Source organism: Aricia agestis, chromosome 6 (genome assembly GCF_905147365.1).
Source record: "Aricia agestis chromosome 6, ilAriAges1.1, whole genome shotgun sequence".
Classification (NCBI taxonomy): domain Eukaryota; kingdom Metazoa; phylum Arthropoda; class Insecta; order Lepidoptera; family Lycaenidae; genus Aricia; species Aricia agestis.
The window spans coordinates 5,128,533-5,143,778 of NC_056411.1; the positions used below are offsets into that span (position 1 = coordinate 5,128,533).

A 15,246-nucleotide genomic window follows, 5' to 3' on the forward strand; every position below is an offset into this window, starting at 1 on the left:
TAAGTTAATGAGTTCTAAGTTTTAAATGTACAAAATAATATGGTTATAACTGATTATTTTTGTGCCAACCCTAGTTCAAAATTTCTTGCCAGAAAACAATGGATCATAAAAGTGGGTCCAATCGCAAGATGAAAATATGTTCAAAATTCATATCTAGTCATTGGACCCAACGGGTCCAATTTTTTTGGGTCCAATAGCCCGAGTACTCTCAACTTGAGACTCACTATTATTACGGCATACAACTTTAGCTATTATGTAGGTACTTACTTCAAAAGATCTATCGCGTTCTTAACTTTCCTAAGACGCAATTACTTTAGACTGCGGAGACCCTGATTAAAATCTAGACCTTTAAGTGTCTATTGTAGCCCTGCTTTATCTTAGCATTGTATTTTTGTTTCAAACATAAAATATTTTTTTCAGGTCGAATTTAATCAGCATTCCATTTTCAAGTGAAAAAGAAACATTCTGAAATAAAACGTGGAGGGCCGATTGCAAATTCTGTTTCCGCTATAAATTTAGATGTTTTTCTGGTGCTCTTAAACAGAAACAGTGGAATTTTAACGAACCATGATTTTAGACTGTCTTCCCACCTAAAAATTTGCAAAATTTCTTTGATAAAATAGAACAAAAATAAGAATTTGAAGAGCCTGTGTCGGATAGGCTATCCACAACTTATCTGACAGAAAAAGTATACTCTATCTGCCAAATAAGTTGTGGATAGCCTATCCGTAAGTGGTGAAGCAGCTCCTAAGTGTTCTTAAAATCGTGTGATTTTTTATGACCAAGCCTTTGATTTTTTTTACTCGTACTTTATCATCCGTCTGTCGGTTGTAAAGGACCATCCATGTTTTATGTCCTGTCATAATACTGGTAACCGCACATCAAAACTAGACACACCGCGAAGATTTTATAATTTATTTCTGACATAGCTATTCAAAATGAAGCTGGGTATATTGCCTGCACAGTTATAGCACCACTTTGACGCCGCATTTTTCCCTGTGCCCTCTACACATGCTTCAGAGAAGTAGATTCCTATGCAGATGGCGGACCTAAGTAATTTGGTCGCGTTAAATCAAACCCACTCGACCGATCGCAGCTAACATTGAATTAACATAAGCCGACCACATGACGTAGGTCCGTCAACTGCCTAGGAATCAATTTCCTGGATGGTACTTTTACTGTGGGAGTCCGTTTACTATGTTGATTTTTTATACTAACAGCTCCAGAAGAGGGACCATCGTCCGTGGAGTGTGGTGGAGTAACGTCCACATCTCTGCGAGTCAGCTGGCAACCGATCCCGCCTCACAAGCAGGCCGGAGCGCTTATAGGATACTCCGTGTTATACGCTGCTCAAGGTAAGGACATAATAATATAATATTATTAATGCGAAAGTGTGTCTGTCTGTCTGTCTATTACCTCTTTACGCCCAAAGTGCTGAACCGATTTTCCTGAAATTTGGTACGGACTACTATTACGGATACGTTGAGTCCCGGGAAAGGATATAGGATACTTTTTATCCCGGAAATTTTAGCGCAACGGAGTGGCGGGTGTCATCTAGTTATACAGAGTGTAACAAAACTAAGTGACAATACTTTGTGTTGTGCACGTGTCCATTGTATGTCTTTTAGCGCTGCTACTTTCACATTGAACTCTCTACCAGGAACACATACACACCCTGAAGTATAATTATCACTTAGTTTTGTTACACCCTGTAGAACAAAGCGAATTGATTTATTTTTAATGTATCTGCAGTTATTTTTATACTTATTAGTAATTTCTCTCAATATGCATCTCGACAAATTATTATTAATTTTGAAAGTAGATGTACAGTTTTTGATAAAAACTTAACTTCCAGAAGTTCCATCATAATCGTTTTTGATAGACATTTTTGGAAACAGTACTCATAAAAAGAGATTATGTACTGCATAAAAGGAGGAGGAAATTGGCATAATTTAACAATAAACTCTTGCTTTTTATTACCAGAATTTTCAAGTAAAATAAATATTAGCATCAACAAAGAAATTTACGATAATACAAACAAAAGTTGAGAAAGCAATAAATAAAAACGAAATATTCTCCTTTGGAATTAAATTAAATAACTCGGTATAATTATTCAATGAACAAAGCTTACTCGGCTCTGAGTTACTTTTGTATTGTAAGTTTGTTCATTATTAAAATATGTAGCGAGCTTAGTCTGAAAAGATTGAGTCAAATAAAGGAGTTATTTAAATGTTTCATTTAAAACAATAAATAAAAGCGACTTGGGGTTTACTTAAAATGTTCTAAGTCCTAACTCCTTAATAAATTATTAAAAGGGGAAAATGGGTAACACTAGTCCTGATAATAAATGAGTATATAGTGTGCCCGTTTACTTTATCTTGCGTGTAAATATTTAATGTATTCTTTCACTCGATTATTGTACCCGTTTCTGCCTTTGTGAAATCTTGGGTATTATGTACTTACTGTTACCATAATTAATGCGCTAGCATTTTTATTTACCCACCACTTATATAGCAGAAAAAAGAACACAACGTATTCGCGTCAGAATTTACGCAATAGCCTTATATATACTCGATTTACACTCGCGCGTGAGCCACGAGGCGAGCCGCGAGACGCGCCGCGAGCCCTGAGTGTAAACTCGAGCTCGCGGCTCGTCTCGAGGCGCGGCTCGCGGCTCGCAGGGCTCGCGTCGGGAGCGATTTCCAAAGCAGCTCGAGGGGGACGCGAGCTTTGTGTTTACACTCGCGCTTCGACGCGAGCTGCGAGACGCGCCGCGAGCCAAGCCACGAGGCGCGAGTATAAATCTCGTATTATAGTTTGAGGAATTATAAATACAAAAATCGGGGTATTTTCCTAATATGCTGCCCGCTTTTATCCCCAAATTCCTCGATGTCTGCTCTCAAAGTTCATATAATATTATCCAACCAAAATATACCTTTAAAATCACAATTACGTCACAAAAAACTAGAATAAAATAACACTAACAGCCAAATTGTGCACTAAAACTTTGCGTCCCCTCAAGATATATGGACGCGAAGTTCTACAAACTTTGACTTGCAGGTCGACCCTGGGTGAACACTAGCTCGCTGGTGACCGAGTTACGGCTGCAGGGGCTACTGAAGTACACGAACTACACCGTCAAAGTCGCCGGGTATTCCAACTACGGAGTCGGGCCGTTCTCCTTCCCGATTGTTTGTTCGACGCTGCAGGACGGTGAGTATTAAACTTGTAGGAAGACAGCTCCTATGTTGACATTCGCAACTTGGGTTCTATTTAGGGCCCCCACACATAACTGCGAATTCGCATCGTATCGCAAATATTTGTGACAAAATTCATAATTATTATCTACACTACTATTATAAAGAGGAAAGATTTGATTTTTTGTTTGTTTGTTTGTTTGAGTCGAATAGGCTCCGAAACTACTGGACCGATTTGAAAAATTCTTTGACCATTGGAATCCTGCATTATTTCTGCTGAACATAGGCTAATTTTTATTTTGGAAAAATATAAGGTTCCGTAAGATATTTGGGATTTTCGGACGCAAGGTTTAAAAACTCAACCAGAAAAGTTACTTATTTTGCGTACGCTGCCTAAACTCTAAAAGATAGAGGCATAAAATGTTCTAAGTAATTATAGATCTTTTAAATATCTACAAAAAAATCCGCGACACACTATACCTATCTATGTTGAGTGAGGCACAATAACCATTTTTTTATTAAAAAATCTAGAATTTTTTTTGGACTATATTTAAATGCGTTTATTTAAATCATGCTATTGACCCTTATCAAAATAAATTATTTCATCACTAAGTACAGTTAATGTACATAATATTTGGTCTTTGAATGATTAAAATTGGACGTTTGGTTTTAATGTTATGGCGAAATTAAAATATTACGATTTCTGCTGCACGTTGCGAATTGGGCGTCAAGGCGCGATGCGCGGGTGTGCGTGCGGTAGGGGAGAGATTTAATTATCAGTGCCACAGACTCGCCCGGAGAGTCCACGTAAATATTACCTCGATCGTGGGAATCGCAGACACAATAGATTTTCAATAGTTATGCGACAGCCGGGTGCTGCTTTATTGATTTGATATAGACTATCGTGCTTCATTATTATAATCCTAATTTCAAAAAAGCTTTAAAAGTTATGACTACGAAAGTAATATTTTTAGAACTTTTTAAAATAAGTTTTTAATGACTATTATTTTTGATTGCTATTATAATTAATTAATTTCTTTAACTATAAATCTCCAATAGCGGCAGCCGGCTGCCAGCATAACAATTGAAGATCTATTGTGTCTGCGATACCCACGATGCCGATGCACGATGGAAGTATTAATGCATATTTTTTAATCCACACTATTTCTGCTGAATATAGGCTATATTTAATGAGAGAAAAAAGGGACCCGTATTAAGTGTTAATAATTGTGTGAAAAATCTACCAAAATATTCCTTCTTGCTTATGCTTTATAAATTATAGACTATACTTACTTATCGCAAAGTGATGTACTATAGTCTTATAGAGGACATTAATATCAACGTAAAAGTCCGCGATATCGTATGTCTGACTAGGTACTACAATTATTATTATCTTACAATAACTACTTTTTAATCTAAAAATATGCAATAGTAACGTTGCGCTGGTACAAACCATGCCAAACTACTTATCAGCAGGTATTAGTACTTACCAGAGGAGTTTTTAAATTCGCTGAATCCTTCTGGACTTCCACCACACGAACTGACGTTAAAAATCGGAATTCCAATCATGCTTTTGAGAAATTTATGCCCACCAAATATGTGCAATGGGACAAGGCTGCTTATTAAAGAATTAAAGGACAATTTAATTGTAGCTACCATTATCACCGGCCCAGCAGCTGGTCAACTAGCTCATATACCGAGGATACCGATGATTCCAACTGATCTGCCAATCCCATTTAAACGGCTTCAATTTCCGGTAAAAATATCTTTCGCATTGACTATTAACAAGTCCCAAGGTCAAACTTTCAAATTAGTAGGCATCGACCTACGAAAAGAATGTTTTACTCATGGTCAACTATACGTTGGCCTATCCCGAGTTGGAGCTGCTGATAATCAATTTATTTTGCTGCCACAAAATAAAACAACATCAAATATCGTTTACAGGGAAGCTTTAACCCAATTTTAATGGAATCTTTTACGCAAAAAGAAGTATGGTGTAAAAAAACATAAAGCGCAAAAGTACAACAAAAATACTTTATACAAAAACAAATAGAAAATTTCAAAATGTATATAATAGTAGATGTAGGTAAGCATAAAATAATAAAGCATAAAACTACAAAAAAAACCATAAAATATTTTAAACAAAAAAAAAAACATGAAGAAATTGCAAAATATTATAAATAATAGTATCTTCTGCAGGTAAGGATAAAATAATCAAACATAACACTTAAAATATAAAAATATAAAAAAAAATACAATAAAAATGTGTTATATGTACATAATAATTATAATATAGTAGTTGCAGGCTAAATAATGTAAACTATTTTTATGTTCTGCTTAACTTAAAGATTGACTACCTTTATTTAAAAAAAATAATTTAAAAACCAATGTCCACCCGTGCGAAGCCGGGCCGGGCCGCTAGTATTAAATAAGCAAGCGAAAAACTATAAATCTCTATTGACGAAAAATACGGAAACGAAGGTGAATGAAACAATTATAGTTTATATGGTGAAGGAGTGCATGGAGCTAATATTATTTTGAAACTTTACTTTTATCATACATTTTTTAACAAATAAAACATTACGTACACTACAGTGTGCACACTACCTATTTTTTTGAATGACAAGCCTATACATACGACTACTCTTTTGTTTATGGTTGAAGTCTGTAGTCAAATTAAAAATGGATTGTTGTTTTTGTTAATAAATCTGAAATAGTCCATACTAGTAATAAATAGTCAATAATAGGGGTGCCAAAAGAAGAAGATAATTAAATTTTAGTTTGAGTTTCGACCATTGGGCGATCTCTAGTAATAATAAAATCAAAAATGACATTACGATGCGATGCGAATTCGCAGTTTTGTGTGCTTGTTATAACTTGTAGTAAGAGTACATGATATTTTGTTATAGCTTTAGAGTGGTCACTGATTTGTCATCAAGAGTTTGGATCCAACCTAAATAAACAACATCTTAAACAAAGTGTATCTATAAAAAACTCTCGTCGAAAACAACTTAGTTATTTTGATAAGAATCGATCGATCATAAACGTGACACCGTCATAAATTTATCTAAATATCAACCCTTTTGTGAAAATTGTCGGCACAAGTTTACTTCACAGTGAAATACCAAAGCTACTTTAGTATTATAAAGAGATCACAAAGTGGACAGCCACTTTTACAGTTCTGACCTTAATCATTATTCCAAAGTGCCCAATTCAGTCCTAGTGATTTAGATACAATAAAGTCGCACAAGAGTTATAAATCTTATTTTTAATAACCCTTAGTGCCAGATGCTCCGGCGGAAATAAAATTACTCTCGCAGTCGACGAGTACGCTGCTTGTTAGTTGGAAAAAACCGAGTCAACCCAACGGCCGGCTACTACATTACACTGTTTATTGTAAAGCAACAGCTGGGTGAGTTTGTTTGTTTATTATCCATACTAATATTATAAATGCGAAAGTGTGTCTGTCTGTCTGTCCGCCCGTCTGTCTGTCTGTTACCTGTTACCTCTTCATGCCTAAACCGCTGAACCGATTTTGCTGGAATTTGGTATGGAGATACTTTGAGTCCCGGGAAAGGACATAGGATACTTTTTATCCCGGAAAAATGTACGGTTCTCCCACGATAAACGAATTTTGGCGCAACGGAGTTGCGGGCGTCATCTAGTATTTTATAAGCTATTTGACCGAGCTTTGCTCGGTATTCGATAAAACACGAATAAAATGACATTTTCTAAAAATGATTCCTAGCTAGATCTATTTATCGCCCCCGAAACCCCCTACTAAATTTCATGTAAATCGTTGGAGCCGATTCCGAGATTCCAATACAGGGTGTAACAAAACTAAGTTTTATATTTATTTTTTATTTATATTATCACCTTTACAATCCATTTAACTACAATTTAGCATATAACATAATAACAAAAACATTTCATTAGGTACACTTTACAGGAACATTGGCAGCCGTACTAGTAATAACTATGTCACAGCTGCCTGATGTACTAGCAATAGGATATAACAACTTTTATAAAAAACAAGTACAATGTGATTTCCTACTGATTGATATTACAATTTTGAAACAATATGAAAAGTGATAACTAAAAATAAAATTGAGTTAAATATTAAAAACGTAACCAAATAAAATATAAATTAAATTAAATCAAAATAAATATCATTAAAATAAATCAAATTAAATTAAGTTAAGTCAAATCAAATTAAAAGTGACAATACTTTTGTGTAAGTGTCCTTTATATAGAGTTCATTGTGAAAGTAGCAGAGCTGCAAAGAGCAATCATTTTTTTGTGATTTGTTTAGGCTACGGGAGAAGGAATTTTCGAGTAAAATTCTGGATGTACGAGAAAGTCATTTATATTAACGAAAAACGCACAAAATACACTTTTAGAAACTTAAATCATCCGCCGACATTATTATCTTTTTTAACAATGAAAAAACAGTTGAATTTCGAGGCGCCGCTTAGCCATAGACAAAACATAACTTCCTTTTCCTGATAAACATAGACATTAACACTTTTTTTACATTTTAAAAATGTGGCAAGGTAAGGCAAGCGGCAGTACGGCGGCAGTCGCGTCGCCAACAATTTGTATATGCAAGCGCCCGCGCGTCTTGATTTTTTTCTTACGAAGATGAAAAAAAAGTTACTCTCTCAGCGCTGCTACTTTCACAGCAGCACAGCTACTTTTAATATAAGGACCGATTTAAACACTAAGAGACCTATCAGACATAGAGCGGTCACGCGTTCAAGAGTTCTGCGTTCGAGCGGAAGCACACAGGAGGAATTCTGACGCGGTCAGAACGCGTCCTGTGTGAGTATCTCTTTAAAACGTAATACAACTACAAAGAATGCAAAACTGACCGCTTGAATGCTTGACCGCTCTCTGACTGATAGGTCCCTTAAGGCCGTGCGCCCATTGTGACTTTTTGTAGCGATGCAGTCACGATAATGTCGCATATTTGCATCGATACAGTCGCTAGCTGTGTGTTTTGTATGGAGTTGCAAATGCGACTATCGCGCGTTAGTAGTGAAGCATGTCGTGCGCTTCATAGTCGCGCGACAGCATCGCTACTAAAAGTGGCTTAGTACTATTACTTTGTTTTGTTATACCCTTTGTAATTACAACGTGATATCTAAAAAATTTCAGAGCTCAACCGCGCCTGAAGCTAACATGAAATGTGTGATGTACAGAAAAGTCTGGAACTCTAATAGAAACAACACAATTAAAGCTTACTTTTTAAATTGAGTCGGTATATAATAGGTCTTCCCAAAACGCCATAATATATTGGATACAAATCTTTGATTAGGTTTCCTGTAAAAATTGTTTAAGTGTAATTACGCCATTGTTGCACCAAATGAGCGATATGTAGTATTTCAACTCTACATGGTTTATCAATTTGTACAATATCCACAAGCTAATATTAGTACGAGTAAATTAATTATATTTACCTAAAATTAAACCCGAGTACCTCTTCAAATTGAACGCGATATACTAATTAATTAGATTAGGACGAGAAAATGAAGATCTCGCTAAATTGCTTCTATTATTCGCCATAATTTTAATAGATAGCAATTAAAATTGTGCTCTTAATCTTCATTTTGGTTATCAAGCCACGTGTAAATTCGTGTTCCATACTAAAATGTTTATTAGTTAACTCGTCACTCGCTGAACTAATTTAGATGAAAATGGTTAAACTTTTAGTTTTTGTGACAAAAGTCTAATTCTGTTCGGCGGGAATTTCGTAAAATGGAATACTTAGTGGCGGGGTCATGGCAATCCTATTTTTTTTTACCTTCACTGTTGAAACTGCCCAATGAAATATCGACAGAGTACCCTGATTTGCTCAGTTAGCATTGAAATTTGTATTGCCTGGTAATTTATAACCTTATCTTCCTAGTATGTAAAAGAGAAGACAACTCCTTAGAAGCTCTGTGGTAATGAAGATAGAGATAATGACATTCTACTAATTTCCAGCAATGACAGTCCGCAAATACACCGCGTGGACGCGGAACCGGACAAAGAACCCTACGATGAGACCCAGAACCTTGTACTGAAGGGTCTATACGAGGGCAGGCAGTATGACGTATGGGTGACAGCCAGCACCGCGGTGGGAGAAGGGCCGGAGAGTAGACACGTAACAAACACGCCGTCGCAACGGGGTAAGAACGATTGTTGAAGAAGTTGGTTGTGGTAAAGAAAGGGCTATATTTCACTGAAACACCGAACGTTGGGACTTGGTAGCGGCGACTGGTTGCAAATGTGTATGCAGGTGCTCTAAAAATTAACCTACCTTATGTCCTGAAAGAATATGAATTTTTCATTTTAACTTAACCCTCAATTTTTTTAACCTTTAGGTACTGCAGGACTAGTTTCCAATTCCAAGAATCGTTCCCAAGAATAGCTGAGGCGGGACTAAGCAGGAAGTCGTTTTCGGCCATAGTCGAATGATAAATTACTCCGTTCTTCTCCCAAAACGTTACTTATAATTTCTTGGAATAAACACAAAATATGCAAGATCTGTACATCAAGCGCCTCATGCATCCTCAAGTGTTCTAAGCTCTAGCGGCTTAAGACATCTCGGTAGCCAATCAAATCTCGTCAAATCGCACTGACTAGAATTGCAGAACACCTCTTTATCGTGTGCTATTTTTCTCACTGGCTATAATAGTTACAGCGCTAATTACGTTTCAAAACACACCTTTTATAACGTATTTTTTCACAGTGGTAGCGGGCGTCTGGTCTCTGGGTGGCGAAGTGCGAGTAGCGGTCAGAAGACCGCTGCGGCTGGCGTGCGCGAGCCTCGGCGCCCCTCCCCCCCGCACCGTGTGGTACCACAACCACAATATCATCACACACCATCCGCGCTTCACCAGGAATAGAGATGATAGCCTGCTGATTAATAGTAAGTGGTGATGATGGATGGCTAGTAGTTTTAGATTGGTAGCAGATGTTCGTTTTAACATTAGTTCATGAAAACCTGCGATAAAGTCAGTGAGTGATGATGATGAACATTTTGTGAATTTGGAACTGCAGTTGTACGTTCTTTGGTTTGTTGGAGAATGAAGGCTTGTTAAAGCAACAAAGAGTCAAGGCAGGGACAGAGAATAAAATAGACTCTTGTTGTCTAGTCGATAAAAGCTGTTTTGCCCTGAAGCTGTAGCCCACCGTCCGCTCAAACGTAAGCAAGTAAAAACTTTAGCGAATCATCGACTTAAGCCGGTAAAACTACTGAAAAAATATCTCATCGAGTGCACAGTGTCACATACACATGTACTATCAGAGAAGTTGATTCCTAGGCATCTACCTAGAAATCAACTTCTCTGGCGCAGACGCGACCAAATTACTCAGGACCTAAGTAATTTGGTCGCGTTAAGACTAACCCATCAGACCGATTACAGCTAATCCGTCCGTCAACTGCCTAGGAATCAATTTCCTCAATGGTACATCGTGTCACGCATTTTAACCACAGTAACTTACAATAAACACTACATTAATTGGACGCTGTTAAGCATTCGTGTACTAACCCACAAAAAATTACGTATTGAGTTATGAATGCAGAACTATGTTCTTTAGATGATTTAAAACAAGACTGCATTCAAAATTTAACAACAAAAAAATTGTGGGTTAGGACATTAATGCTTAACAGCGACCAATTGCTCGTGGGCAAAGGGTACGGGTTCAATGGGATCTCCTATTACGCGTACAACGTTGCGGGGAACATTTAGTATTTACTAACAGTAGCTAAAGGTTTACCTATTCCTTTCATTTTATTGCGTAAACATTGAATGGGAAAGAGTGTCTGAATGGTCGTTTTTAGAACAGCGCGCGGGGACTCTGAACAGTCAGCGTTTAATAATAGTTTATTCTTATCGGAAAAATATCAGAATCCGCTGGCTAAATATTGTGAGTGGCAAAAACACACACTGCAAAGCGATTCTGGCTTCACTGCCTTTTACGAAACGAAGCTGGCCTTTTATTTCCACTACAATACTCTATTTTTGTATCCATTGAAAAATGAAATCCTTTATACGTGAATTTTGGTTTGAAACGAAAGAATTTTCATTGTGAAATACGTACGTTTTTTTTCCTATTTTCCCGAAGTTTTTTTACGGATATCCAAATCTGACTGTGAATAAAAATTATGCAGTCGATCGATGAAATCCTCTACGATTCTTCAGACAATAAATTAACAAAGGATTCATAGATATTCTAACAAACATATAATAAACAGCACGCTATTCTTTTCAGATTTGGTTGCCAAAAACTGTTAATTTTCAAGTGCTTTTATATGTCAAGCCAAGCTATTTAAAAAAGACAAATTTGATAAGACTTCATTATCCTAAGCTTCTCTTGCATAATATTGTGAGGGACAAGATGTCTCAAAAGACACAGGCCTCTTTTAATGATCTCCATTGAAACCTATTTAAAGCAATTCAACATAGAATAAAATACTTCACAAAGACTAAAAATACTATTCGGATTTGGGTCTATTGGTCATTGAGCAGAGCATTTATAGCTGGAGTTACTATAAAAGGCCTGATAGACGTACGAACTTAAAGCACGCGGGTTTTAATTTAGCGAACTTACTCGGCTCGCGTCGGTGACACACGAGAATCGCTCACACTGGATTACCATGCCCCCGGGCTCGCGGCTCGCGGCTCTTTGCTGACACACATGACACAGGTGATTAAGATCGTCAAGCCATAAGGTCCGCGTACTTACTCGCACGTCTGTCACCCCTTTAAATTTTAAGTACACAAAGCTACCGTAGTCTAGTGGTTAAAAACGTGGCTCTTGACTCCAAAGTCGTAGATTTGACACCGTTGCTTTCATTTAATGTCTATACAAAAGTATCGACTGAGTTTATTATTAAAAAAAAGACGGGTTGCACTCCGGGAGTGCCGGCAGAAGTGAAAACTTGATTATTAACGTTGTGCACTATTTTTTTTAACCAATTTTTATGAAAATCATTTTTTTATCGATTTTTTTAATTAATCGAAACCCTTACAATCGATTAAATTTTTAACCCATTTTTTATGAAAATCGATTTTTAAAAAATCGATTTTTTTAATTAATCGAAACCCTTACAATCGATTAAAAAATATCGACAATCGAAACAAAACAATCGATTGTTCGATTAATCGATTTCGATGTTACAAAACTACTCTCCAACCGTCTTACGGTTTTTCGATCAGCACGAGAATCTGACGCGAGTTGAGAAAGTGCTCAACGCCGCTAAAGAAGTTTTAACTTCAAAAAACTGTTTTAACACCATGAAAAATCAATTATAAACATACAATTTTCCCTCCAGGTATCGACCAATCTTTAAGCGGAAACTACACCTGCCTAGCCAAGAACCTGTACGGTTCAGACTCTGTAGTCTACACGGTCAGGGTGCTGCCTCTACCGGATCCGCCCGTCATCAGAGCGACGCCATACAAGGACTCCATATTGGTGGAGTGGGACGAGATCAAGGGCAGCAATGACTCCAACGGATATAGTATCAGTGAGTATTTTAATTTTAGAAGAGTAATTTATGGGGTAAAGACCAGCGGGGCTAAAATGGTCGCTTTGAAGAATCATGATATGAATCATAATATGATTCATTTTTCTAAAATCGCAAAATGCGAGTTGCTTGCAATTCATTTCTGTATTTTTGTACTGATTTGAAATTTGTCAGTTTGACAGTTTTGACAATTCATTTGCTGAATTGATTGAGAGGAATTGCTAAATGTGACCATTTTAGCCCCGCTGATCCCTTTTTCACAATGCGCAATTCGACTCGGATTCGAAATCATCACCACATGCCATCCAATAAGCGCTCGCCGCGCTAAGCATTGACCAATGACTACACTATAAAGTTTCCGAATCCGAGTCGAAACGAAATCATGAATCAGCCCTCAGAAGTATTTAAATTTGAGAGGGTTAGAAGGTATACAAGGTAAAAATTAAAACCCAAGCAGGTTTACACCTGACAGTCTTTTGCGTTACATGTCTGTGGTTTCGCTTTTTTCGCAAAAAAAAAACCTCCAAGGACGCATTGGTGCGAAGCTGCTTTTAAAATTAACATTAATACCACTTGTGTTTTTCAATGCTATCATGCATATTAAGCTATCGCATAATATACGCTCCCAAAAAATATAATCCACGACCCAAAACATCCTGTAGACTTCCCAAGATAAAATTAAAAAGTTTTTACGTTGACTATCCTACGACGACTTCTGACTAAATGACTTTAATTTAGCTATTAATTTTCAAAATTCCTTACTCTCCATAAAGCGTAGAAACTGAAGTACTTTCTGACTTATAAAATATTCCCAGATTCTAGAAAGTTAATATTCGTGTCCATTATCAAGGCCAACGTTTCTATTTGAATTTCTAAATACGGCACTTTTAGGCATTTAGGCATTTTTGAAATTCCGATTGACGTCCGATTCCGATAGCAGACTAAAGAACAGACTTTCGAAAGACGAGCATTGCTCGTCGTTTGGGAACGCGATATGTACTGCGGTATCTATCTTGAGCTATGTCTCTGAGGTGACCCAGTTTTTCTGAAATTTGGTATGGAGATACTTTGAATCCCGGGAAAGGACATAAGATATTTTTCATCCCGGAAGATAAACGAATTTTGCCGCAGCGGAGTTGTGGGCATCATCTAGTCTATACTAATTCATAAAAATCGGTCCAGCTTTGTACGCATGTTACCGTAACTGAGAAAAATGGGGATTTATTATTTAATATTAGAAGACGGCTTATATATGATGATGAATAATAAGCAAGATCGTTTATTCTCCCCCAAAACCTACATAATCTTAATTTCATGCAATATTTTTTAGCCGTTGCCTAACCCCTTACTTATATTCACAATATTGTTACATTTAAACATAACTTATAGCTATTTGACCGAGCTTTGCTCGCTATATATATATATATATATATATATATATATATATATATATATATATATATATATATATATATATATATATATATATATATATACATATGTCAGAGAAAAGAAGATATCAGGGATATCCCGAAATCCCTAGGGATATCACGAAATCGCGGTAGATACCGAATATTCTTGTTTCTTACGTCTTCTTACTAAACAAATCTAGTGATATGTCATTTCACGAGCAATTCTTGTATATATATATATATATATATATATATCTTAATATATATATTTCTTGTGTGCGTGTGTATGTGACTGAACTCCTCCTAAACGACTGGACCAATTTTGATGAAATTTTTTGTGTGTGTTCGTGGAGATTCGAGAATGGTTTAGATTTACAGTTTGGTCTACTGGAAAATGTTTTTTCAATTAATTTCTTATTTATAAGGAGTTGTTGATTTTAGAATGTTTTACATTAGATCCGGATAGACGTTGCCATGGTGACATAATTATTTAGTCACTGCAATAATAATATGGGCGAAATACTTTATATGGCAAAACAACGTTTGCCGGAACAGCTAGTATATATATATATATACAAGAATTGCTCGTTTAAAGATATAAGATAAGATACAAGACTCAATCAGATGTTAAGTAGAAACTTATTTTTACTTTTTTTGATAAGAACACAATCCATATCCGTGAAAGTGTGTCTGTCTGTTACCTCTTCACGCCTAAGTTGCTGAACCGATTATGGTTAAATTTGGTATAGATATATTCTGTGTCCCGACAAAGGACAGAGGATACTTTTATCCCGGAAAATTTTGGCGCAACGGAGTTGCGGGCGTCATACTTACATCTGAACTCTGTTTACATTAGTGTCACAGTTTTAATCTGCTGCGTCTATTAAGTTACCTTGGAGCCAAAAAAATATACGTTTTTAATTTTTAGAAAAACTGTTAAAGTAACTGCAAACGACCTGCAAACCTTCGAGAAGAGAGCGTATTCCCTTTTAAAAGGCCGGCAACGCAATTGCAGCTCTTCTGATAATGCGAGTGTCCATGGGCGACGGTAGTTGCTTTCCATCAGGTGACCCGTTTGCTCGTTTGCCCCCTTATTTCATTTAAAAAAAACTCGAAACAG

General features: G+C 36.5%; 2 protein-coding genes across 2 annotated transcripts in view; both read left to right on the forward strand.

The window, feature by feature from the left end:
- LOC121727921 (myb protein) overlaps nt 1-15,246 on the forward strand; it is a 525,795-nt gene that overhangs the window by 239,201 nt on the left and 271,348 nt on the right. The gene's annotated exons all lie outside the window — the stretch shown is intronic.
- The window catches only part of LOC121728085 (Down syndrome cell adhesion molecule-like protein Dscam2), a 97,989-nt gene that overhangs the window by 54,706 nt on the left and 28,037 nt on the right, over nt 1-15,246 (forward strand). The window contains exons 19-24 of the mRNA XM_042116191.1: nt 1,221-1,355; nt 3,061-3,213; nt 6,480-6,609; nt 9,183-9,367; nt 9,931-10,110; nt 12,520-12,714. Of these exons, the coding sequence (XP_041972125.1) occupies nt 1,221-1,355; nt 3,061-3,213; nt 6,480-6,609; nt 9,183-9,367; nt 9,931-10,110; nt 12,520-12,714 (978 nt within the window). The remainder of the gene's footprint in view (nt 1-1,220; nt 1,356-3,060; nt 3,214-6,479; nt 6,610-9,182; nt 9,368-9,930; nt 10,111-12,519; nt 12,715-15,246) is intronic.